At 43.9% G+C, this 24,917-nt stretch overlaps 1 protein-coding gene and 1 long non-coding RNA gene across 3 annotated transcripts in view; both read right to left on the bottom strand.

Annotated features, from left to right (window-relative positions):
• Positions 1-1,840: 1,840 nt before the first annotated feature.
• LOC309529667 lies at positions 1,841-9,644 on the bottom strand. The gene is made up of 5 exons (XR_014218274.1): positions 9,530-9,644; positions 8,389-8,447; positions 5,944-5,971; positions 4,045-4,101; positions 1,841-2,054 (listed from the first exon to the last, which is right to left on the bottom strand). It is a non-coding gene; the product is annotated as an uncharacterized lncRNA (long non-coding RNA).
• Positions 9,645-12,127: 2,483 nt separating this feature from the next.
• Positions 12,128-24,917, bottom strand: part of LOC309529522 (L-threonine 3-dehydrogenase, mitochondrial-like) — a 444,872-nt gene continuing 432,082 nt past the window's right edge. For both annotated transcript variants that reach the window (XM_082217821.1, XM_082217820.1), the window contains exons 2-9: positions 22,849-23,041; positions 22,258-22,300; positions 21,786-21,856; positions 20,056-20,205; positions 19,778-19,950; positions 18,302-18,392; positions 16,018-16,287; positions 12,128-14,420 (exon numbers count right to left, since the gene is read on the bottom strand). In XM_082217821.1, the coding sequence (XP_082073947.1) occupies positions 14,272-14,420; positions 16,018-16,287; positions 18,302-18,392; positions 19,778-19,950; positions 20,056-20,205; positions 21,786-21,856; positions 22,258-22,300; positions 22,849-23,032 (1,131 nt within the window). In that variant the 5' untranslated portion in view covers positions 23,033-23,041 and the 3' untranslated portion in view covers positions 12,128-14,271. The remainder of the gene's footprint in view (positions 14,421-16,017; positions 16,288-18,301; positions 18,393-19,777; positions 19,951-20,055; positions 20,206-21,785; positions 21,857-22,257; positions 22,301-22,848; positions 23,042-24,917) is intronic.

Genomic DNA, 24,917 nt, shown 5'->3' with positions numbered 1-24,917 from the left:
TTGGTGGACCACAAGCTTAACATGAGTCAGCAGTGTGATGCAGCAGCAAAAAAAGCTAGCACTATTCTAGGATGCATCAACAGAAATCTAGTGTCCAGATCAAAGGAAGTAGGCTAATAGTACTACTCTATTCTGCCTTAGTCAGACCACACTTGGAATACTGTGTCCAATTTTGGGCACCACAATTTAGGAAGGATGTTGACAAGCTGGAACATGTGCAGAGGAAGGCAACCAAGATGATCAAGGGCCTGGAAACTAAGCCTTATGAGGATCAGTTGGAGGAGCTGGGTATGTTTAGCCTGGAGGAGACCGAGAGCTGATAGGATAGCCATCTTCAAATATCTCAAGGGCTTCCACATGGAGGATGGAGCATGCTTGTTTTCTCCTGCTCTGGAGGGTAGGACTCGAACCAATGGCCTCAAGTTACAAGGAAGGAGATTCTGACTAAACATTCGGAAAAACTTTCTAGCAGCTGTTCGGCAGTGGAACCGAGGTGGTGGACTCTCCTTCCTTGGAGGTTTATAAACAGAGGTTAGATGGGCATCTGTCATCAATGCTCTAGCTGAGATCCCTTCATTGCAGGGGGTTGGACTAGATGACCCGTGGGGTCCCTTCCAACTCTTAAGATTCTATGATTAAAAAAAAAAAGAAATAGTTGGGCCATTCTACTGATCCAGCAAGCTATTCTTATGTTCTGTGCAATGGACATATTGTGTGGTTCATGCCAGGGAAGAGAGGAATGTGTTTGGGTGGTTTGGCAGGGGTCAGTATTTTTCTAAGACCACAGATTGGTTTGGGGGTTTTTTGTTTCCCTGAGTTCAACCACCCCCCTTAAAAAAAAAAAACCCAGGAGGGGGGGGGGAAATCCAGTTCAATTCAACAAGAGTTCACTCATCTCTTCTTCTTAGATCACTTCTAGATATCCTGTTTATCGAGCAAATGGCAAGATACTGTTGCAGAGATGTTAGATGACCACAGCTATGGACTGGAAGTTCATCCTGGTGTTTTGGAGATGTTAGATGATGTTGCACCAAGCAATGGTTATTCCCCCCCCAGGGGGGTGCCAACTTGAATAAAGTATTGGAGGGTCCAGGTAAGCCCCATGAAATATACTCAGAGTCGAGAGTGGATTTCATGCTCTTTCTTCAGCTCATAGTAGTGAGGAGGGAATGAAAGTCCCCTCAAAGTATCTGCTTTGTATACATTATTTACATAATGGGCTGCACGTGATTGGCTAATTCCGGAATTCTCCTGTAGGCCAATCAGGTTGTGGATTCACTTCTATCTGGAGCTGGGTTGGGTGGCTCCTGCCGACCAATCATACTGCTGCATTGTTCTAGGACCAATCAGACTGCTGCATTCTGAATCCTATTGTTCTAGGACCAATCAGACTGCTGCAGTTTGGATCCTATTCAACTCAGTACATAACACCCCACCTCACATAACTGATCACATGACAAAGCACACACATACCATTTGAATGGCAATACCCAGTAATTCTTTTTGGGGGGTGGGGAGTTTGCTCCTGTGTTCCCACCCTTTCCAGTGCATTTTACTGCAAAAAGTCTTTGGAGGCAGCCATGAACATATTAGAGAGACTCTGAACCTATCTAGAATGTGCTCCCCTTACTGCGGGATAAGCAAAAAGAAGAAGCACATTTGGGATCTCAGGAGAAAGTACATTACATACTGCATTAAATCCCACTTGGGGGAAAAGGAACACTCTTATTTTGCTCTTAAAAGCAGAAAGCACACCTTCACCTGTCTCAAGATATCAGCCCCAGGGTCGGGATTCTGCAATACACACAGGTTTTTTTAAAGGAAAGGCAGCACAATGGAAACAACAAAAGCACTCCCTTTTAATAACAATCTGCCACAACAAATTTAAATTTCAAGAAAACAGCCGCCTGCATTTGCTAAGGCATCGCCGAGAGCCCTTCATTCCTTGCTCTGACAAAAGAATGGCAGCGTTCAGTGTCCATTCAACTGTCTCGGTTGCCTTTTGCCTCTCTATCTTCAACAGCTCCTTCCTCAGGTCCGGCACCTTGAAGGTTCTAGGGGAGAAAAATCCAAAACCAATAAACCTTTATGGCAAATACTCCACTGCCTGCTTTCCTGTTTGACACATGACACCTAGTGTCTGTAGGCTTTATTCTTCCTCACCACCAAATTCCACCCGGAGCAGGGGTTTGGTAAACTTTGTGTGCAGCTCACTGGATAGATGTGAAATTTTGTGAAAGCATTGTGGGGGACAGTCCTGACACAGATACCATGAGTGCATGCTATAACACATAATAAATAACAACAACAACAATAGTAAATGTAAAGGTAAAGGGACCCCTGACCGTTAGGTCCAGTCATGGCCAACTCTGGGGTTGCAGTGCTCATCTCGCTTTATTGGCCGAGGGAGCCGGCGTATAGCTTCCGGGTCATGTGGCCAGCATGACTAAGCCGCTTCTGGTGAACCAGAGCAGCGCATGGAAACACCGTTTACCTTCCTGCCAGAGCGGTACCTATTTATCTACTTGAACTTCTTTGACATGCTTTCGAACTGCTAGGTTGGGATTCAAACCACCGACCTTCTGATCGGCAAGCCCTAGGCTCTGTGGTTTAACCCACAGCGCCACCCACGTCCCTTAGTAGTAGTAGTAAGTTATTTATACCCTGCCCATCTAGCTGGGTTTCCCTGCATTCAGCCACTGCTGAACTTGCTAATGGGGAGAAGCTCTTTGTACCCCTCCTCTGTTCAGAAGAAGAACATGGATGTCCAGTCCTGGATTCAAAGAAAATGGGGACTTGGAAGGGGTGTGTGTTCAGTGTAAGACAGGCATAGGCAAACTCGGCCCTGCAGATGTTTTGGGACTACAACTCCCATCATGCCTAGCTAACAGGACCCGTGGTCAGGGATGATGGGAGTTGCAGTCCCAAAACATCTAGAGGGCCAAGTGGAAGAGATGCCAAGTCAGTGTAAACAGGAATTGAATGGGAAGAGCAAACAGTCTCTCAGGCACTGTGGATTTTTGAGGGGGTATTCAGTGAGACCTTTCATGGAGGCCAAAAGGGATCCTGGCAGCACCTTGGTGACCCCTGGTAAAGTGTGTCTGGGCCTGACTAGAGAATAATAATAATAATAACAATTTATTTATACTCCACCCATCTGGCTGGGTTTCCCCAGCCACTCTGGGGGCTCCCACCAGAATATTAAAAACACAATACAGCATTAAACATTAAAAGCTTCCCTAAACAGGGCTGCCTTCAGATGTCTTCTAAGTGTCAGATAGTTGTTTTTTTCATTAACATCTGATGGGAGGGTGTTCCACAGAACAGGCGCCACTACCAAGAAGGCCCTCTGCCTGGTTCCCTGTGGTTTCACTTCTTGCAGGGAGGGAAGCACCAGAAAGCCCTCAGAGCTGGACCTCAGTGTCCAGACTGCACGCTGGAGGTGGAGATGCTCTTTCATGTATACTGGGCCGAGGCCATTTGGGGCTTTAAAGATCATGACCAACACTTTGAATTATTCTTGGAAACTGTTAAAAGATGTCTGGAAGTTAAAAGAGACCTGGAAATCAAGACCTATGAGGATCAGTAGGAGGAGTTGGGTATGTTTAGGCCGGAAAAGAGGAGACTGAGTGGAGATGTGATAGCCATCCTCAAAAATCTCAAGGGCTGTCACATGGAAGAGGGAACAAGCTTGTTTTCTCCTGCTTTTGAGGATAGGACTCAAACCAATGGCTTCAAGTTACAAGAAAGGAGATTCCAACTAAACACATGGAAAAACTTTCTGAGGGTAAGAGCTGTTCAGCAGTGGAATGGGCTTCCTCGGGAGGTGGTGGACTCTCCTTCCTTGGAAGTTTTCAAGCAGAGTTTGGATGGCCATCTATCATGGATGCTTTAGCTGAGATTCCTGCATTGAAGGGGGCTGGACTAGATGATTCTAAGATTTGTCCAGGTGGAGGCGGGCAAGAGGTTGCAGCTATTAAGTCATCTTTCTGCATTTCAAAGTATATTTTTTTAAAAAATCCCCAGAAAGGGCAAGACACTTGCCTGGAAAGTTGGTGGAGCATTTTCCATTTCAACCTTCAAAGGGGTGAATTCAAGCAACTGGATTTGGAGGAGGCAGCGGCGGGGAGAGAGGGACAATTAGCCACATGAGTAAGTCACCATCAATCCTAGATTCATAAGAAATACATTATTCAGCAGTCAAAATTGCCAAAAAAACCACAAAACACCCAACCCTTAAAAGATGGACTCTGCATGATTCAGAATTCTATATCTGGAATGCTTTTTAGAAGCGAATTGTAGTCTAAACAGGAAATGAGGGAGAGCTGGAAACCTGAGAGTGGGTTTTGCTCTATAAGACTCACTTTTTCCCTCCTAAAAAGTAAGGGGAAATGTGTGTGCGTCTTATGGAGCGAATGCAGGCTGCGCAGCTATCCCAGAAGCCAGAACAGCAAGAGGGATTGCTGCTTTCACTGCGCAGTGATCCCTCTTGCTGTTCTGGCTTCTGAGATTCAGAATTTTTTTTTTCTTGTTTTCCTCCTCCAAAAACTAGGTGCGTCTTGTGGTCTGGTGCGTCTTATAGAGCTTAAAATACGGTATTCCCCCCCCCCCCACCGCAGTTTATCATTTTGAAAGCCGCAGTCATTTATCTCACATGACTAAGATACGTCCCCTATTTCACCCCCCGAAAAGTGGCTGCCAGGAAACAGAATATTGATTTAGAAGGGAGAAGAAACTTTGTTTTCATGTGTGAGTGGGGTGGGTGGGTGTTTTTGAATCAGGTTAGCCAGATTGATTCGTATGCTGTTGGCGGATTCTTGTCGTTGTCTTATTGGGCTGTGTATGTGATAAAGGGGAGCCATGCTGGGGTGAAGGCGTCTTCTTCCATTTGTCCCCGTGTCAGTTTCAGTTTATTGGTTAGTTTTTTTTTCTAATAAGGCTGTTTCCCATACTATTTGGTACCATTGGCCCATGCTTACTCCTGATAGGTCTCTCCAATGTCTGGCTATGGTGTTTCTGGCTGGTGAGAGTAAGTGAGTTATGAGCTCTTTGTGATGAGAGTGGGCATTATTATCTCGGAAGATATTTTTTTTAAAAAAATTATTTAACATAATTGTTACAAAATATAAGCAAAATATTGCAAATAAATACATACATATATATTTCAAATAAGCACATATATTTGAAAAAGGAACAAAAGAGAAAAGAAGAAGAAAAGAAAAAAGAAGAAAAAATAAAGAGAAAGAAGAAGAAGAAAAGTTGGAAGAATTTCTTCCAAGTTTATTCTACAAATATCTCAATATGAAAATAATAATAAAATTTCATTGATTGACTTCCGTCGCTTACACTGCACTTCCTATATACATTTTAAGCAAGATTGTATCTGTTATTCTGTATTTTCTCACAATCTCACATATTCTAATCAATGTTTTCTAAATCTTTCATAAATCTATTCTATACACAACCAATACCTTACATTTAATCTTTATCTACGTAGTCATTTCCATTGCTACTGGATTACATTTTTTGGTTTTTGTCTTATCAAATCAGTCAACTTTGCTAATTCCAAGTATTCGCATCATTTATTCAACCATTCTTCTTTGATTGGAACATAATTTCCTTTCCAATTATTGGCTATCAACATTCTCGCTGCTGTTGTCGCATACAAGAAAATGTTAATTTTGTCATCTTGGAAGAGGTTTAGTAGGGCCAGTTCTGGGGTGAAAGGAGAAGAAACAGAGAAGGTTCCCTTGAGTGTCTAAGGTTTGTGACATCGCAAGGAACCCCTAGGGCCTGGCAAATGAAACACAGATCCTGCCCCTCCCAATCTTCCTCCAATTTGGGCATTCCCTCCCACCTGTTCTTATCACAACCTGCAGTGCATTAACAATTCAGACAATTCCCTGCAGCCCAGGTCAGACACCAAGAGATTTCTCTACTCACCGCACTTTCCATTTTTTCAAATAGCTGACTGGAGAAGGAAAGATAAGAATGAAAAGGAGACATTAGGACCCTCATACACAAGGATTTTAAATGCCATTTTTAAACTTATAAACACCATCCCCAATTCCTCGAAAGATTCCATCAACGGTGTGTCCCAAAAAATTACACATCACTTATGAAGACAGGAGAACTAATGCCAGTGCACTCGAAGAAGCAAAGATCACCAGTATCAAAGCAGTGATTCTTCAACATCAACTTCGTTGGATTGGATGCCTGATTATCGTCTTCCAAAGCAACTACCCTATTCCGAACTTAAAAATGGAAAGCGTAATGCTGGTGGTCAGCAAAAGAGGTTTAAAGACTCTCTCAAGGCAATTTTTAAAAAATGTAGTATAAACACCGAAAACTGGGAAACACTAGCCTGCGAGTGCTCATTGGAGAACAGCCTTTCCCAAAGGTGTCCTGGTCTTTGAAGACACTCAAACTCAGGACAAGGGAGAATCATGCTAAGAGGAAGGCACGCTTGGCAAACCCTCACCGTGATCAACTCCTGCCCAGAAACCAATGTCCCCACTGTGGAAGGACGTGTGGATCCAGAATTGGCCTCCACAGTCACTGATGGACTCACTGTTAAGACCGTGTTCATGGAAGACAATCTTACTTGGCTACGAGGGCTCACCAAAGAAGACACAAGGATTTGGATGAAATGACACTTTCATGCCCTCTAATCCCAAACGAGTTCAATTTAGACTTACTTTGAAAGTAGTGTGTAACGTATTGCAGTCTAAGTGAGTTTCCTTGTGCATTTGGTGGGTGGGAAATCCATAAACAATGGAGTCCCAGAAATCCTTTGCGGGAGGTGTTTGTGTGTGTGCATACAGAATCCCTCATTGTGTATATGGGGCAGGGGGGACTGGATCCAGCTGTCGGGTCAGATTCTTCTCTTCCCTCCCCATCCTCCCATGGGCCAACTCTCGGAGGTGAAAGGGACCACAACACCTGTCAATCACCTGACATCATGACACCAGATGACTGACACCTGTCAAAATTCCAAGAGGGGGCTGTTGCTTCAATCACCAATTGGCAGTTACAATGAGCCCCTTGGGGATTTCTGCAGAGGACAAAATTCCCTTTAGAATGGAGTGTTCCCTCCACTGTGGAGAAAGCAGTTTTGATCCATAGTGCTTCCATGAACAGATTTGCACCCAGATGTGCTGAAATCATAAGGCCCAGTTGTGTTAGCTTGAAGAAGAAGAAGAAGAAGAAGAAGAAGAAGAAGAAGAAGAAGAAGAAGAAGAAGAATTTGGATTTGATATCCCGCTTTATCACTACCCAAAGGAGTCTCAAAGCGGCTAACATTCTCCTTTCCCTTCCTCCCCCACAACAAACACTCTGTGAGATGAGTGGGGCTGAGAGACTTCAGAGAAGTGTGACTAGCCCAAGGTCACCCAACAGCTGCATGTGGAGGAGCAGGGAAGCGAACCCGGTTCACCAGATTATGAATCTACCGCTCTTAACCGCTACACCACACTGGCTAAGCTAACAATCTACAAGAGAAGGACAAAAAGACTTCAAAAGAGTCTGGGAACCATTTATAGTTTATTTGCAGAAACAACAGAATGGACTGGATTCACTGGCAGGATTTGAATAAACTTTCACAAGTTCATTTCAGTAACAGATATTTCAGATAAATGATAACGGATTTTATTTTTGTGTAAGAAAAGCAAGATACGATAGATAAAACTAAATAACTCAGCAGAGGGGGAGTTGAGGGAAGTCCAGAGGAGGGGAGGGAGAATAATTGTAAATATCATGGTGAATGAGATTTGTACCATTAATTGTTATGAAATTCAATAAATATTCAAAATAAATAAATAAGGCCCAGTTGTGAATCCCCATGCAGGCCACTCATTTCTGCATGTGATGGACCAGAGTCTAATTGCCTTCCTCAAAACATTAGAAAGGCTCCCTGTGCTCTTTTTCCCACAGGAATTCATGTTAAGGAGAACGGCACAGGATTATTGCTGTATTTTGAGAATGGCTCGGGTGTACGTCTCTGAAGTTATTTTGATTCAGCTGGTCTTTAAAGCTAGACTTAAACTGGTAGAGTTAAGGGTGTTTGAACACACACCCTGCACACAATTGGTTGTCACTGAGAGTCCCCCAATCACCCCATAACACAAAATTAAATTTTGTGACTTACCGGGAACTAGCCAATAGGGACTGTCCCTAGCAGAAGGAAGCAGCAAGAGAGAAGCTGCCAAAATAGATGGGTTACAAATAAGTCCATTGGAGTATCAACAGAGGGATTTAGAGCATCTGTGCGACAGGCACACCTGCAAACTGTATTATGTGCGTCCAATTCCACAGCTCAAAGGTCTAGAACCCACCTTTATATTGTATCCCCTGATCAATAACAGCGCATCAGGAAGGGTGCACACTCACCAGTCCCAGTCTCTCTGCAGCTGGTAAATGGTCTCCTGCAGAAGGTTATCTGCCATTGTCTAAACACAGAAAAGATCACACAATACTGGCTATGTTCCTTGCAAACTCCTTTGGTCCCAAGGTGCACATTAATCTAATGATTTTGTTAAAACCTGCTTTTGGAGTTACCCTCATTGGGTGGATGAGGAATGTGTGCCTCCAGTTTTAATGCGGCAAAAAGTGACTTGGGACATAGGCACAGTGTACCTATAAGGGACAGGGGGAAATTCAGTTCAGTTCATATTTTAAGCACCATACAGTGGTGCCCCACAAGACGAATGCCTCGCAAGACTGAAAACTCGCTAGACGAAATAGTTTTCCGTTTTGGAGGTGCTTCGCAAAACGATTTTCCTATGGGCTTGCTTTGCAAGACGACAATGCCTTGCGAGTTCCTGCGGGTTCCCCCCCCTTTTCTAAGCCGCTAAACCGCTTATCAGCTGATCCGATCAGCAGATAAGCCGCTAAAAGCCGCTAATAGCGCTAATAGCGCTAATCCGCTAATCCGTCAATGGGCTTGCTTCGCAAGACGAAAAACCGCTAGACGAAGAGAATCACAGAACGGATTCTTTTCGTCTTGCGAGGCACCACTGTATTTTAAAGATCTCATTTTAACAAAGACTTCCCTAGATTTGGCCTTCCCAAAACTATCGGTTTCTGCATTATCCGCTCAGAAGTGGTGGCCTATTCTGGCAGAAAATAAATACATTCCTGTTTTTTAAAAATAATAATAACCAAAAGTTACTTAACCAAACTCCCTTGGATTCTGCCTCAAATCTGGCAGTCTTGATCCACTCTTTGCCTGCAAATTTCACCCACTTATGGAAAATAGCCATTTTTAGATTCCCCGTTGTAGTCAATGTGGTCAAAACAGAGTTTTGGGTTTAACAGATCAGATTCAGATCTGAATAATGAACTGGAGTTACATACAGCAGATCCAAAACAGACTGGGCTGTTTCCAGATGCTACAGATACAGGGGAAAGGTGAATCATGCGGTTTTCTCCACATCCCTGGTCCTTTATGAAGACAGTGTCACTGAATAGCCACATCCTTGGCATGTTTTTAGCTATTAGAAAACAGCAGTCCTACATAACAAAAACTTACCAGAAACCACCTGGCTTTCGTCGTTCCCAAACTCTGGACACAGAAATGTTCTCAGACTCCAGTTCTTCTGAACTGATGATGCAACTACGAGGCTGGAATTCTGAGCAAACCAATGTCTCACCGCCACCAACAGTCACATAGCTCCTCTCCATAGCAACGCAATACTCATTTGGAAAGGAAACCATTTTGCGGCTTCAGGAATGGCTGACCGCACTGGGTATCAGAAAATTGGTTTAGATGGACTTTCAGTCTGACCCTGTAGTGCTGCTCTTATCCAGACTATACAACCAACAGGAGATATTCTTGTCTGACTTACTTGGAAAGAAATTTATTGGCTAGCCACAGAAGGTGGTGTTCAACTAGCTGTTGCTCAGAGCAGACCCACTGAAATCAATTACAGTGGTAGTGTCCATTAATTTTGATGGGCCAGATTCAGCTACCGCATTCCATCAGCAAAAACCAGCACAAGGACTGGTGCTAGCACAGTAGGGTTTCCCTCTGGCCTAGCCCCCCCCCCCCAAAAAAAAAAAATCTGCTCTGGAAGGTCAGGGAACCCCTAGAACAGTACAGGGGGTGAGATCCTCAACGATATCCTCAAAGCTATTTTTGGGGGGAGACAGCCATGGATGTTGTGGTATCATCCTAATAGATACAGTACTGAGATTTGGTCAGACAGGTGCACTCTGTGCATGCTCATGTCATTTATTTCTGGGGCTCACAATTTCTTTTCATACCTAAGTCAGCCTCCCAGATCTAGAAAGCAAACTTAAAATTCCCCCTTTCTGCCACAAGCTCACCTCACGGTATTGGGTAAATTATTCCTGGTACTGTGTCAAAAAGGGACACAGGTGGCGCTGTGGGTTAAACCACAGAACCTAGGACTTGCTGATCAGAAGGCCAGCGGTTTGAATCCCCGTGACGGGGTGAGCTCCCATTGCTCGGTCCCTGCTGCTGCCAACCTAGCAGTTCGAAAGCACATCAAAGTGCAAGTAGATAAATAGGTATCGCTCCAGCGGGAAGGAAAATGGTGTTTCCATGCGCTGCTCTGGTTCGCCAGAAGCAGCTTAGTCATGCTGGCCACATGACCCGTAAGCTGTATGCCGGCTCCCTTGGCCAATAAAGCGAGATGAGCGCCGCAACCCCAGAGTCAGTCACAACTGGACCTAATGGTCAGGGATACCTTTACCTTTACCGTATCAAAAGAGTAGCAGGAATGGGGCAATAGTCCAGTAGTACTCTAAAGGCTACCAAATGTATTACCATCTAAATTTTGGTGAATTACCACAAATGATGCTACTGCACCAAAGCTTTTAGCCTTTAAAGTGCTGTTCCCCTAAAGTTAGGGATGAAGGACTATAAAAAAACCACAAAAATAAAAATGTTTCAAATGAGAAATCAAGTGTGGAGACGTTATATATAGTATGGGAGCATGGAACGCACTTCCAATGTTTCTGAGCACAATTCAAAGTGTGATATACAAATATAATTCATTCTGCTGACAAAATTCAAAGGGCTGGTGCTGACCTTTAAAGCCCTAAACGGCCTCAGCCCAGTATACCTGATGGAGCGTCTCCACCCCCCATCGTTCAGCCCAGATACTGAGGTCCAGCTCCAAGGGCCTTCTGGCAGTTCCCTCACTGCGAGAAGCAAGGTGATAGGGAACCAGGCAGAGGGCCTTCTTGGTAGTAGCTTCCGCCCTGTGGATCGCCTTCCCATCAGGTGTCAAGGAGATAAACAACTATCTGACTTTTAGAAGACATCCGAAGGCAGCCCTGTTTAGAGAAGTTTTTAATGTTTGACATTTTGTGATTTTAATACAGTCATACCTCATGTTACATTTGCTTCATATTACGTTCTTTCAGGTTACATCCCACGGCAACATGGAAGTACTGGAAAGGGTTACTTCCGGGTTTCGCCGCTCGTGCATGTGCAGAAGTGCAAAATGGCATCACACGCATGTGCAGAAGCAGCAAATCGCAAACCGTGCATGCAGACACTCGCCGCTGCAGGTTGCACTCTTTTCATGTTGCGAACGGGCCTCCAGAACGGATACCATTCGCAACAGAGGTACCACTGTATTCTGTTGGGAAGCCGCCCAGAGTGGCTGGGGAAACCCAGCCAGATGGGCGGGGTATAAATAATAAATTATTATTACTCTGCCTGAACACCTGACCCAGGTAAGCCTTTCCCAGCAGGCAGCCACACTGGATTTGCTGAGGACCAATATGTAAAGTCTGTAGTCATGAATATACTAGATGTGATGCAAGGGGCGCCAAGGGTCATCTAGTCTGACCCCCTGCAATCGCAGCTGAAGGGCCCCTGACAGATACCCATCCAACTTGTTTAAAAGCCTCCAAAGAAGTAGAGTCCAGTACCTTCAGAGGGAGTCCACTCCATGTTGAGCAGCTCTTCCTATCAGGAAGTTATTCCTGTTTTGATTTCAATATATTGTAATTTAGCATTGCTCTGCTTATAAAACACCAAGAGAATATTCTCCTATGGGCAGCTATAGAAATTAAATAATGCAGACAGGACTGGTAGCAGGTGACTCTAGTTAACATCTGGGTTGCAGGGTAAATAGAAGCAAACACAGTCACCTTTGCATTTAGGATTTTATTCAAGTAACCATTATTGATGTCTTACAATAGATGGGGGGGGGGCGGTGGAGAGAGAAGACAAAATCCTAAAAACTGGCACATGAGTGATACAGAAGCCAAGTAGCAAAGCTCTTCTCAGAAATAGGAATTTATTTTTGTTAAAACAAAACTGCAGAACTTAGAAAGATGCAGAATGAGGTGGTTTGCTTACTTCCAACTAAATACATCAAGCTGTAAACTAACAGGATTTAGTTGCACTGCACATTGGAGGCAAAACCCAAATGACAGAACCCTCTTAAATGTGTCTTCATATAAATAGTAACTGCATCTACAGCCCAAATCTTAACATAGATCATGATGGTATGTTTGACTTCTTGACACCTCCTCTTATTCCCCTCTCATCATTACAGGATAAAGGACACTGGGAAACATTTTGGTCATGAATTACTGCTTCTTATTTATATTGTTCATTGAACATAGTTAAAGGAAATGGAGAAAGCAAAACAAGAATGACAGGTGCTGGCGAGTTACTCCTTGAGATCTTGAGGAGCCCTAAAACGCATTTGATCAAGTTCAACTTTGTAAGACCCACTGGGCCAAATCTTGTAAGTCTGAACTGTTTGGCAACAAAGAATTGACCAGAAGTTCAAATTTCTCTTGGAACGGTAAATATTATGGGCAAAATCTGAACATGGCAACAGTTTTTTCAGATGAAAGTATTTTGGGTAAGAAACGAATGAAAGAAGTGTATCCTGGTACCTAACTGAGAAAGGGAGAGGAGGTTGCAGTAGATAACCCATGTGTCATTATGTACTTCTTATATGAAGATGCTGAATGCAGGAAGCCTGCTGGATCAGGCCAAACATATCTGTGTGGTCCAGCATCTTACTTTCCACAGTAGTCAAGCAGATGACCCCAAAGCCTACAAGTTAGAGATAGCCCTTTCCTGCTGCTGCTCCTGCTGCTGCTTCCTGGCAACTTCTATCCAGAAACATATTGTCCCTGAACCAGTGGCAGGGGCAAGAGAGAAAGATAATACATGCAGTTGAGTTAAAAATGCCTCTCCCAGGCCAGCTTCTCCCCACCCCATATTTTGAGTGTCTAAAATATCAAGCCTACAGACATGGTCCAAAAGGATTGTCAAGTGAAAGATGCTAATATAACTATATTTCTAGCTCTCAAGGAAATCTTCATCCCTAAATGGCGAAGATAATCTGCATCAGCCTAGAACACCTGGAGTTGGCATCAGCCATTATTATTATTACTATCACTTAAATCTGTATACCATCCTATACCCGCAGCCGTGTTATCCAAAAGATGAAGTGAATAAACATTGTTCTTTATTTTGCAAGGGCAGATTTGTTTATTTTAAGATTGCACCCCATGATCAACACAACTGGACACTCAGCTGACCAGCAATGTGTGCTTAAGGTGAGCCCCACAGATGACCTGTTCACCTCATAGATTGAGTCCATTCTGCCCATAATGATCACCCGCTGTCTATTCCCATTATCGTAGCAGCTTCAGGGTTAAGACCACACTGTATATGTCATCCTCAATACCCTCAATCAATGTATCAACTGCAACCTGGAATAAGGTCTCAAGGAGATGTGCACATAAAATAATTTAAAAGTCAAGAATGCAAACACATTTAAAACAAGGTGAAAACAGGACAAAGTAAAGCCTATCAGAACAGAAATATCCCCAGTTGTTTCCAGAAAGTGCAGATAGTGAGAGACTGTAATATCTCTATGTGAATACAATTCCACAGAATATCATCCAGTAACTAAGCCAAGTATTTTATGACATGGAAGAGATACTCAAGAGGGAGAGGAGACTGTCCCTGTGAACATTTGTTGGAGCCTGTGGCAATCAAGTTGCACATTAGGAGACAGGAATGATGTTTTTCTGTGAAACCCAGGAGCTACAGAGCATCCACAAGTGCTTTTGAAATTATCTATGTGGGTGCACAGGAGATGGGGGACAAACAGGAAGAAAGATGAACGGAGACATGAGCAAGCCTTCCTAGAAGATGGTATATTCCGGTGCTGTGCTGCTTCAAGACTTCAAAACAGATGAACACTCAGTATGGCTCTGGCCAGGTCTTGCCAGCTGATCACTTGAGACTGCATCACACCTGGAGAGTCAGTTGACCTGGGCAACCCTGGAAATGGAGCGGGTCGAGTCGAGGAAGGTGAACATGGTGTTCACCAGGTCTGGTAGATCATAATCGTGTTTCCATCCCCAATCTTGGCGAGCATTGCTGTCGTCAAAAATCATCGGCCAGCTGTCAGCTATAGCACAAGGGGGAAAGACATAACAGATTGTGTCATAAGCAAATTCCTCCTTGCTTTATGCTTAATTCAATAACTTCAGTGGCTCTCCCCATCCCCCCCCAAAAAAACCCCCAGGTTTGCTTTTCTACTTCTAAAAGAAAAAAGAAAAGGAACAGCAGCTTCAGGAGGGAGAAGTTTTGAAACAGGAAAGCATCAGGGAGGGGAGAGGGCATAAATCTTCTCTCATCTCTTTACCAAAAAATAATGTTCCAAAGGGAGGAGTTTCCTTCTTTCACTGGGATCTATATATTATATACAAGGTATTTGTAGGTCTGTTTGTGATGGTAAATGTCTATGGAACACAGCCTCCCCTCCTTCATTTGAATGTCACCTCTTCCATGAAGTAGGAAAAGCTTCTGCCTAGGTTTAAATGCACACATTTCCCCACTTGGCCCAAGGTAAAGCAATTTTCACCTGGCATTAACTGAGAGATGTTGCCTTTGGGGTGCGGGGAGGAAGACAAGATTCTGGTGGCCCTGCAAGGTTTTCACTGGAATGTGTTGCCCATTTTATGATGGCATTTTACTATTTTATAAAACCCAGTGGTTTTTGCCGTACCATTTTGAGGCTCTGCTTCCCACACACCCCAGTACATCTTTTAATGCTTTCCTGTCTCCCAAGAGCAAATTTGAGCATCCCCATTGCCTATATAGCACCAGACCTCTGCAGAACACCACCCACCAACTCTTCTTAGCAGGGGAATGAATGCTCCTCTGATTGCTCTGACTCCTACATTGCTCACTATGGATAAAATCTGACATAATCCACCTGTAAGACTCCTCTCGTTATACAAAGTCAGACCTTTGGATCTGCCGAGCCAACTGTATGCCAACTGACAGGAGTCTACCAGCTGAAAAGTGTTTTTCCAGGCGCAGCCTTGCTATCCAAGTCCCCCACCTTCACTTCGCAACTTTTAAGTACTACTTAGATCAGCCTTAACCAACCTGACGGCCTTCAGACGTTGTGGGTTACAGCCATGTTGGCTGGGGCCAATGGAAGCTATAGTCCAAAAGTTCTGGAAGGCACCAGGTTAGTGATGGCTAGTTACATCTATCATGCCTTGGCCCAAAGTCCGGTGCCATTCATATGAAGGAGCGTCTCCATCCCCATCGTTTTGCCCGGACACTGAGGTATAGCGCCGAGGGCCTTCTGGAGGTTCCCTCACTGCAAGAAGCCAAGTTACAGGGAACCAGGCAGAGGGCCTTCTCAGTAGTGGCACCCGCCCTGTGGAGCGCCCTCCTACTAGATGTCAAAGAGAAGAACTACCAGACTTTTAGAAGATATCTGAAGGCAGCCCTCTTTAGGGAACCTTTTATTGTTTAACAGACTACTGTATTTTAGTACTTTGTTGGAAGCCGCCCAGAGTGGCTGGGGAAGCCCAGCCAGATGGGCGAGGTATAAATAAATTATTATTATTATTATTATTATTATTATTATTATGAACAATGGGATAGAGCCAAGAGGAACACCCAGACCCAACTACATCAAGCCTATTTTAAGACCCAGCAACAAGATGAACACACATTGCAGTGAAAGATCAGAGCCCAGTACTGACCTATGGCTTGTCTGACAGCATCTACTTTGTAGGAAACTTCAAGTTCTGGAATATGCTTCTGGACCTCTTGAACCAGCTCCTCGGGAGTAAAACTCAAAGCGCTGATGTTGTATGTCCTCATGCTCAGACCTTCAGCGGGGGCTTCCATGATCTCCAAGGTAGCTCTCAGGCAGTCATCAATGTACATCATTGGGAGGCGGGTGTCTGGTTTGAGGTTGCACTGGAACTTGCCCGTCTTCATCGCATCGTGGAAGATTTGGACGGCATAATCTGGAGACGAGGAAAGTTAAACTATGCTAACTGGTAATGCAGCTGTAAGAATATAAAAAGAGCCTTTCGGATGAGGCCACTAGCCCATCTTACAGTAGCTGGCAAACCTAGATAGCATCTTAAAAAGCAGAGACATCAGCTTGCCGACAAAGGTCCATCTAGTTAAAGCTATGGTTTTCCCAGTAGTGATATATGGAAGTGAGAGCTGGACCATAAAGAAGGCTGATCGCCGAAGAATTGATGCTTTTGAATTATGGTGCTGGAGGAGACTCTTGAGAGTCCCATGGACTGCAAGAATATCAAACCGATCCATTCTGAAGGAAATCAGCCCTGAGTGCTCACTGGAAGGACACATCCTGAAGCTGAGGCTCCAATACTTTCGCCACTTCATGAGAAGAGAAGACTCCCTGGAAAAGACCCTGATGCTGGGAAAGATGGAGGGCACAAGGAGAAGGGGACGACAGAGGACGAGATGGTGGGACAGTGTTCTCGAAGCTACCAACATGAGTTTGACCAAACTGCGGGAGGCAGTGGAGGACAGGAGTGCCTGGCATGCTCTGGTCCATGGGGTCACGAAGAGTTGGACATGATTAAATGACTAAACAACAACAACAGTAGCTGGCCAGATACCTACAGGAAGCTGGCAAGCAGGACCCAAGCAATAAGAGCACCCTTTCTTCCTGCTGTTTCCAATAACTTGTATTCGGATGCATTCTGCCTCCATCTGTAGAAGCAAAGCATAGCCATCGTGGCTAGTAGCCACTGGCAGCAGTCACCTGCATGAATTTGTCTACTGTAAAGCCATCCAAGTAGACGGCCATCTCTGTCACACACAGTGAAGAAGGAGCTGCTGGATGTCAGGAAAAAGCACCAAGGCAAAAGCCAGCTCCAGATGGCTGGAATGCAAAACAGGATGTTGTTGTCTTCCAGTGTACTGTTGGGGAAAAGGTGGAGCCTATTCTCTGTACTGAGCACCAGATGTTAGCTCAGAGTGTCATGTGACCTGTGCTGGAAGTACAGGGGAGGAGTTGTGACTCTTCTGATGGAGTCTGAAGGGTGCAGTCGCATTTCTATGTACTGCTGAATGACAGGAATAAAACATGTAAATAGGACTCCTGTCTGTCTCATTTCACCTCCCCGGGGAGAATGCAGGGAGGGAGAGAGAAACAGAGTAGCAGAGGGTGTGTTCTTCACGTCTGACTGACGAGGAGAATTGCCTGGTTTATGACCTTGCCTGCCGGGAGACGCAGCGGAGAGGTCATTAAGTATCCAGCTTAATTGCCTGGGGGAGGCCAGTTACCTCTGACTGTGAGCTGAAATACTAACACTTAATGCCTCTCTCTCCTTGATGTTCATCTTCCCTTACATACCAGTTTCCCCTAACAGTTGAGAAGAACAAGTAAAGTTACCGACTAGGGCAAGGATAACCAGGCAGAGGGCCTTCTCGGCAGTGGCACCCGCGCCCTGTGGAACGCTCTCCCACCAGATGTCAAGGATCAAGGAAGTAAACTATCTGACTTTTAGAAGACATCTGAAGGCAGCCCTGTTTAGGGACATTTTAAATGTTTGATCTTTTATTGTGTTTTTAATATTCTGTTGGGAGCTGCCCAGAGTGGCTGAGGAGGTCTAGCCAGATGGATGGGGGAATACATTATTAATTATTATTATTATTATTATTATTATTATTATTATTATTATTATTAACATGAGGACCTCCAGATATTGTGGACTACACTTCCCATTAACTCTGGCCACTGACCATGCTGGCTGGGGCCAATGGGAGTTGGAATCCACGGAAGGTATCACACTGGCTATTCCTGCACTAGAGAAAGAAACAAAGGATGATAAACAACGGCTGGAGTGTTTATGTGTGAGAGATACCTATTCCCTCCATCGTTCCCTTCTCCTATGGCACATGAAATGTTCTGCCATGATCTAAGGCAAGACCCCCATTTCCCCCTCCCTCTTAGTATCACTATTGTATTTTATAGGCTAACTTTATAGGCTAACTTACCAGTTGTTCCCCCACCAGGCTGGGAATCAGCTGAGATAATACCAGGGTATCTTAGGCACCGGAAGTCTAGTCCATACCTGTAATGGTAATACTGAACAAGGAAAGAAAAGATACAATTAGCTACTAATTCTTCTACAGTAGCAACTCTAGCTACCTGGTGTTAGTGGCTTCTTAAAAGGTTTATAGAGGAAATTAGGGAAACAGGCTGATTTTAGGAGCAAAACAAGGGACGTTTGCTGCAACAAAGTCTTGTGGCACCTTCAAAACTGAGAGATTAGTTGTGGCTGATGATAGCATTTCACAACCTATCAGCTATTTTTGTTTAATTAATTAAATTTATATCCCTGCCTTTCCTCCATCAAGGAACCCAAAGCAGCGTACATGCAGGTCCCACTTTCCGAATGCTCACGATGTGAAAAAGCAATTATCCAACGTGAAGAACTGGCACCTAAACCTCGCTATGCACACCACAGATTCAGTTATCAGAGCTGATGGAGTTTTCTCACTTTCTTACTTGTTTATGTTATGCTAAATTGTGGCAGCCATATGGGAGGGAAGCAACCATGCAGAGAGATCGGACTAATCAGTTTTTCCCTTATCTCTTCTTTGCTGTTTGGCTGCAGCCATTTCAGGAAGAAACCATGGAGGGAGCGGGGAGAGAGACTGGACAAATCACGGATTAGAAATGTTCCCATAGGAAATATTAGAAATCGTCAGCTTGCTATGCAAACACGTGCCTAGCGAACCATTTACTGGGAACGCATTGTGTCCAGAAAGCGGGACTTGCATGTACATGCGGTTCTCAGGCAGGCGGTCCATCCACAAACCAACCAGAGCCAGACCTGCTTAACTTCAGCAAGGTGGTGGCCTCATGTACCTTCATAAACATTGCTAGTGTCATTGGTAATACAAGAGTTTGTTGTTTACATTCTCTCTCATAGAATGGAAAAAGGCCTGAAAAGTGAAGAGTGTCAGTCCAGATTTTATGGAGTGGGAGGAGAGAGGGAATGTTCCACAGTGCATGTCACCTTTACATACAGTCGTACCTTGGAAGTCGAATGGAATCTGTTCAGGAAGTCTGTTCGATTTCCAAAACATTTGGAAACCAAAGCGCGGCTTCCAATTGGCTGCAGGAACTTCCTGCAGCCAATCAAAAAGCGCGGAGGATGTACAGCTTACGAAAACCGGAACAGTCACTTCCAGGTTTTGATTTGTTTGGGAGCCAAGGCCTTTAAGATCCAAGGTACGACTGTACTGGCATTTGATGAATTCTCTTGGGTTAAAATGCCATTGGTACAGGTAACTTAGAAACAAAATACAAGAAATTCATTTAAGCAACTTTAAGCAATGTTCTGCGCTTTTAGCAGCATTTGCTGTCCATCCACAACACCACAGACAAATGCTCATGAAAGGGGAACCACCACCACATATTGAAGGGGGCTGGAGGCATCTGCATAAGGAAAGGGCAACTCTTACTTCTCCCATGAGCTCAGCATGAACTTTGGAAACACCGTAGATTGTCCTTGGCCTCTGGATGCAGAGATCGGGAGTTGGGTTCCTAGGGGACGTGGGTCCAAATGCTCCAATTGTGCTGGGGACAAAGAGTCTCAAGCTGTGCTCAGCTGCAATATCAAGAATGTTGTGCAATCCTGGGAACAGCAAACAGAGTTATCAGGCTTGAAACCAAGCGTTAACACTCCCCAGAGGGAGGCAGGGACAGCTAAACAAACAATATGAAGCAGGCTGACATCTACCAGTGATATTCACAGATCTTGCCAAAGGGACATTGGCTTCTCCAACGGCACTGAGCAAAGCGCTGTAATGAAACAGCCACGTAATCCGGTTGTTCACCACTATCTCACGGAGGTTCTTGTAGTCCAAAATGTCAGAGTAGATGAAAGGACCTAAGAGGAGGAGGAAGGTGAAAGCATGAAGGTAAGAGGCAGCGTAAGAACCTACAAACTGGAGAGGGTCACCTGCCTTTTGGACAAAAGCCTGTTGATGGAAAACAGAATCTCAAGGAATTCCATTCTCATGTTCTCTGCAGAACACTGCATGTGTAACAAACTTCATACACAAGTGTGTGCATCCTTTCATGTACATACAGAATGATCCATTACAAACAGGTGCAAAAATGTTTTGACCATGATGTTGTGCGCCATCAGTTGTGCACATTAATCAGCAGGTGTACATTGCAGTCACCCCCAAACATACATACATCTACTGCATAGCAGCAAGGCCAAATTTGACACTCGTTTCAGTTGACCAAGGCGCTGTTTGAAACACCACAAGAACTGCAAAACTGATTTCGCCAGAGACTTTCAAAGTATAAAAAAAGCTGAGTGCATGCGCAACAAAGCTAAGGACGACTTAACTACAGCATCTCCAGCTCTTGAAAAGCTATGCACTGTTCACAGAGCCAGATCTCATTTGATGCAAGCATTTTGCTTTGTTTGAGCGTCCATTTGGAGGATATTTTTGCTTTGATCAGTTTCCTTCTGTACCAGGAAAATACCACTGACAAGGCAAACTGCATGGCGAGATTTAGAGAAAAATGTATCAGGCATATGAGGAAAAAGTTTCCCACCACACCATTTACAAAACTAGTAGCTTGGTTAAACTGGTTACTTCATTTTTTAGTGTGCTGTGATAAGCATGCAAGGAATCTATAGCTAGCACTAAGTTGGTCAGTCAATACTGCTTGTATAAACACTGAAGAGTTGGTTAAAATATAGAGCTGCATACATGGAATACCACACGGGATTTTCTTACATGCCTGGGGTCACTATGATAAAGGTTAACAATATGCCCTAAGCTGGAACCAGACAATAGCTTTTAAGAAAGGTAAAAGAGTGATAAAAACATTGTTTTCCACTGGAATACAAACTCATTTATTTTTCCTGCCATTGGCTACTGTCAAACAGGATTTACAAGGTTTTGAAGTACTGTAATACCCTGTGAACCAAAAGCAGCAGTGGAATGAGTGAGTACACCACAAATTAGGATGTCCCTTCATTCCACTTTTCAACTCGACTGCCTCTCTTCAAAGCAGAACATCACACTGTTGCCTGTTCAGCATGATTAGATATGGCATACATTTAATGTACAGGTGTCCTTTGGTTCGTTTACCATTTATGTTCACACAGAAATAAGCGAGTCAATTCAATTGCTGTTGCACTAGCATCACACAAACCCTTTCTAGCTATACTGCATACATGTTGGCTTTGTTTTATGGAAAATACGAAAACTGTTGGGCAAAGATTCTCTCAAAATACATATACCATTATTTTAATATGCCAAATGCCTATTTTTTATTAACAATGAAGTTTAGGTCAGCAAATTCAGGTGAACTGGAAGAAACAGGAAGGTGAGATCTAGCATATAACTAAGTTTTCAAGATCCTTTGCCAAAGAGGATCACTGCTGCTGGAATGTAATCATAGTGTGGCTCAGTGTAGCTCTCTCATCATAATCTGGTCACTTACCGCTATGAAAGACATTATCAGGAGGCTTCCTAATATCTGATAGGATTACATTGTTCTTTCCAAAGCGTTTTCTAGAGAAGACAGAAAGATTAGACTCAGAACAGCTCTCCTGAAATCATTTTAATTAGCACGATAGGTTCTTTGAACAGAACTAGTTTTTCTAGGTGCTGTGCCTTCTAGCCCAAAGTTCCTACACTCTGAAATAGCAGCATCGACAACCCTCTTGCATCAGAAAACATCAGCCGATGGCATATGGATTCAAGTTTTGTGATCAACCCAGATCAGTGTACAAAGCAATCTCCATTGCCTCCCTGCTTTTCTTCCCCCAGGCACAACTTTAGGATTGTGAATGAGATGTGCCTGATTTTCACCTTCTAACTGCAAGTAAATGTGATCATTCATGGGAAATCTTAACCTATATCTTCAAAAAGGGCACCAGAACTTCTAGTTGTAAATCGAAATTACAGCTTACCTCAAGAGCTTAGCAAGTCCTACTCCAAGTTGGCCAAGTCCCCCTACAAAACAAGATTAAATGTTTACAACACCTGAAATGTTATGCCTTATAACATCACAAATAAAAATACTTTATGTTCTGCAGAGACTGAGAACCTTAGACATAAACTCAATTAACAGAAGCTATCAAAGGAAGATACAGATGGGTTATTTAGTTTAGTGATTTTGACCTGCACAAGTATGATCTGTAGCGTACTAATCCTCAAACTTCAAAATTACTATCTCACGAAACGTTGACATCTCAAGAGGGCTTTGGCTCAAGAAAGAAGTGGCAGATGATCCATCATCTACAATAATCAGATGGAAGCTGAACCCTCTTTTTCCAGGGCTACATTTGGAGCAATGCTCCTGTTCTCAGTGGTCTGGAGTGAGGTAGAATGGACAGGCCTATGTGTACAAGCGGATAAGGGCTCCAAGAGGGTCCACAGTGTTTCTCTAAACCAGTATTTACATATAATCAGATGAATATCAATACATGTGGCCTGATACAAAGAAATACAAACAGAACAGAGGAAATCAACTGCGGAGTACTGCTTAACAGCAGACTGACCTGTAATTAACACCCGTGGATGGTCCGATTCAGAGAACGACACTGAGTGAAAGCTGGCGTCTGAGGCTACCTGACGTGGTGAGAAACCAAGACACCTAACCGGCACAACAGCAACTTGACAGCCACAGCCAGGTTTCTGCAGCACCTGCTTGACAGCTCGGCTCAAGCTCCTCATGGCTGGCATTTTTCAAGGCTGTTGGAAGAAAAGGAAATTTCACGGTCACTAATAAGAGGTTCCACCAGCAGTCATTTTTTATAAGCACTTCAGAAAAACCAGCTCTGCCTGAATTACCCAACAATTCATTAGCTACAATGGGAGTACTCATATACAGCGGTACCTCAGGTTAAGTACTTAATTCGTTCTGGCGGTCCGTTCTTAACCTGAAACTGTTCTTAACCTGAAGCACCACTTTAGCCAATGGGGCCTCCTGCTGCCGCTGCGCCACCAGAGCACGATTTCTGTTCTTAACCCGAGGTACTATTTCTGGGTTAGCAGAGTCTGTAACCTGAAGTGTATGTAACCTGAAGTGTATGTAACCCAAGGTACCACTGTACGCTCAGTGGTAGAGCTGAGGGTCAATAGTACACAGCAGTCATGGCTAGTATCTATGTCAGACATCCCCAACCTTCGGCCCTCCAGATGTTTTGGACCACAATTCCCAACATCCCTGACCACTGGCCCTGCTAGCTAGGGATCATGGGAGTTGTAGGCCAAAACATCTGGAGGGCCGCAGGTTGGGGATGCCTGATCTATGTCCTGTATTGAAGGCAGCATGTCTCAGAATAACAGTTGTTAGGGAGAGTGTTACTGCATTCAGGTCCTGCTTGTTGACTTCCCACAGGAACAGACTGCAGAACTAGATGGGCTTTTGGTTCTGATCCAAGATGGCAGCTCTTATGTTCTTAGCATGTGCTTTGCATCTTCACATAAGAGTCTTTCCAGGAAACCATAGGAAAATGCTGCAAGTCACAGACAATACTCTTGCAGCTGGAACAGTTCAACTCTGCAACACAGTTTACTATGCGCTCAGAACACTGGCATGCCACTGTCAGAAAGGGAAGTGCCTGAATCAACACTGGGCCAGCAAAAATTTGCTATCCCAATATGGCAATTTGCTTGAGGGGACTCCCTTGTTATAACTGTTTATTATAAAACAAATTGTCAATTCTGACAGCTAAATTGTCATGCCTGCTGGGCTACACGGTCAAAGTCGACACGAGGGCTTTCCAAATTTTTTCATGTTGGTGACGCACTTTTTACACATGCATCATTTCGCCACACAGTGATTCAGTTTTACTAGCAAACCACAGGTTAAGCTAACCTCTTTCCAGCCCTGGGAAGAGCACGGGGAGCATTTGTGCAACACACCTACACACTGCAGCCAGCACATTAATGTGTCGCGACACGCAGTTTGGAAAGCTCTGATCTACACTATATTAACAACACGGCATGCAATGAATTTCTCTTGCACAAGACCCATTGAAATGAACAGATGCTACAGAAGAACATATTATTTCAGGGACTACATTAAATTTGTACCATGCTTTTCCACAACCATCATGTTCTGCACACCCTACTTAACTCAGTAGAGCATGAGACTCTTAATCTCAGGGTTGTGGGTTTGAGCTCCATATTGGGCAAAAGATTCCTGCATTGCAGGGGTTAGACTAGATGACCCTTGTGGTCCCTTCCAACTCTACAATTCTATGATTTTATGAATCAGCTAAGATTAACTTTGATTGTAAGAGAACACTATAATGTTAAGACCAGAATGAAGACCAATAATAAATCTTCACTGATGTAATATAATAGCGTAGACACTTTTTAAAAAAAAAATCATAATACATCACTGCAGTAAAAATAGAAATCATATTGCATACTAATCATATTTCTATCATAAATTCCTGTTCAGCATGAGGCATACTTTTGAAACTTCCAAGTAACAAACGCACGCACAACACAGTATTAAGTACCATTCCTGCTGGCTTGCTACCTAATGTTACAGCTTCTTGAAGGCAGTCAGAATCAGCAAGGTCCTAGCTACACCTGTTGTCTATAAATCTAGTGC

This window comes from Podarcis vaucheri (genome assembly GCF_965113315.1).
Source record: "Podarcis vaucheri genome assembly, chromosome: 3".
Taxonomy (NCBI): domain Eukaryota; kingdom Metazoa; phylum Chordata; class Lepidosauria; order Squamata; family Lacertidae; genus Podarcis; species Podarcis vaucheri.
The sequence above is the reverse complement of the archived record's forward strand: the minus strand, read 5'-3'. Positions and strand labels throughout refer to the sequence as shown.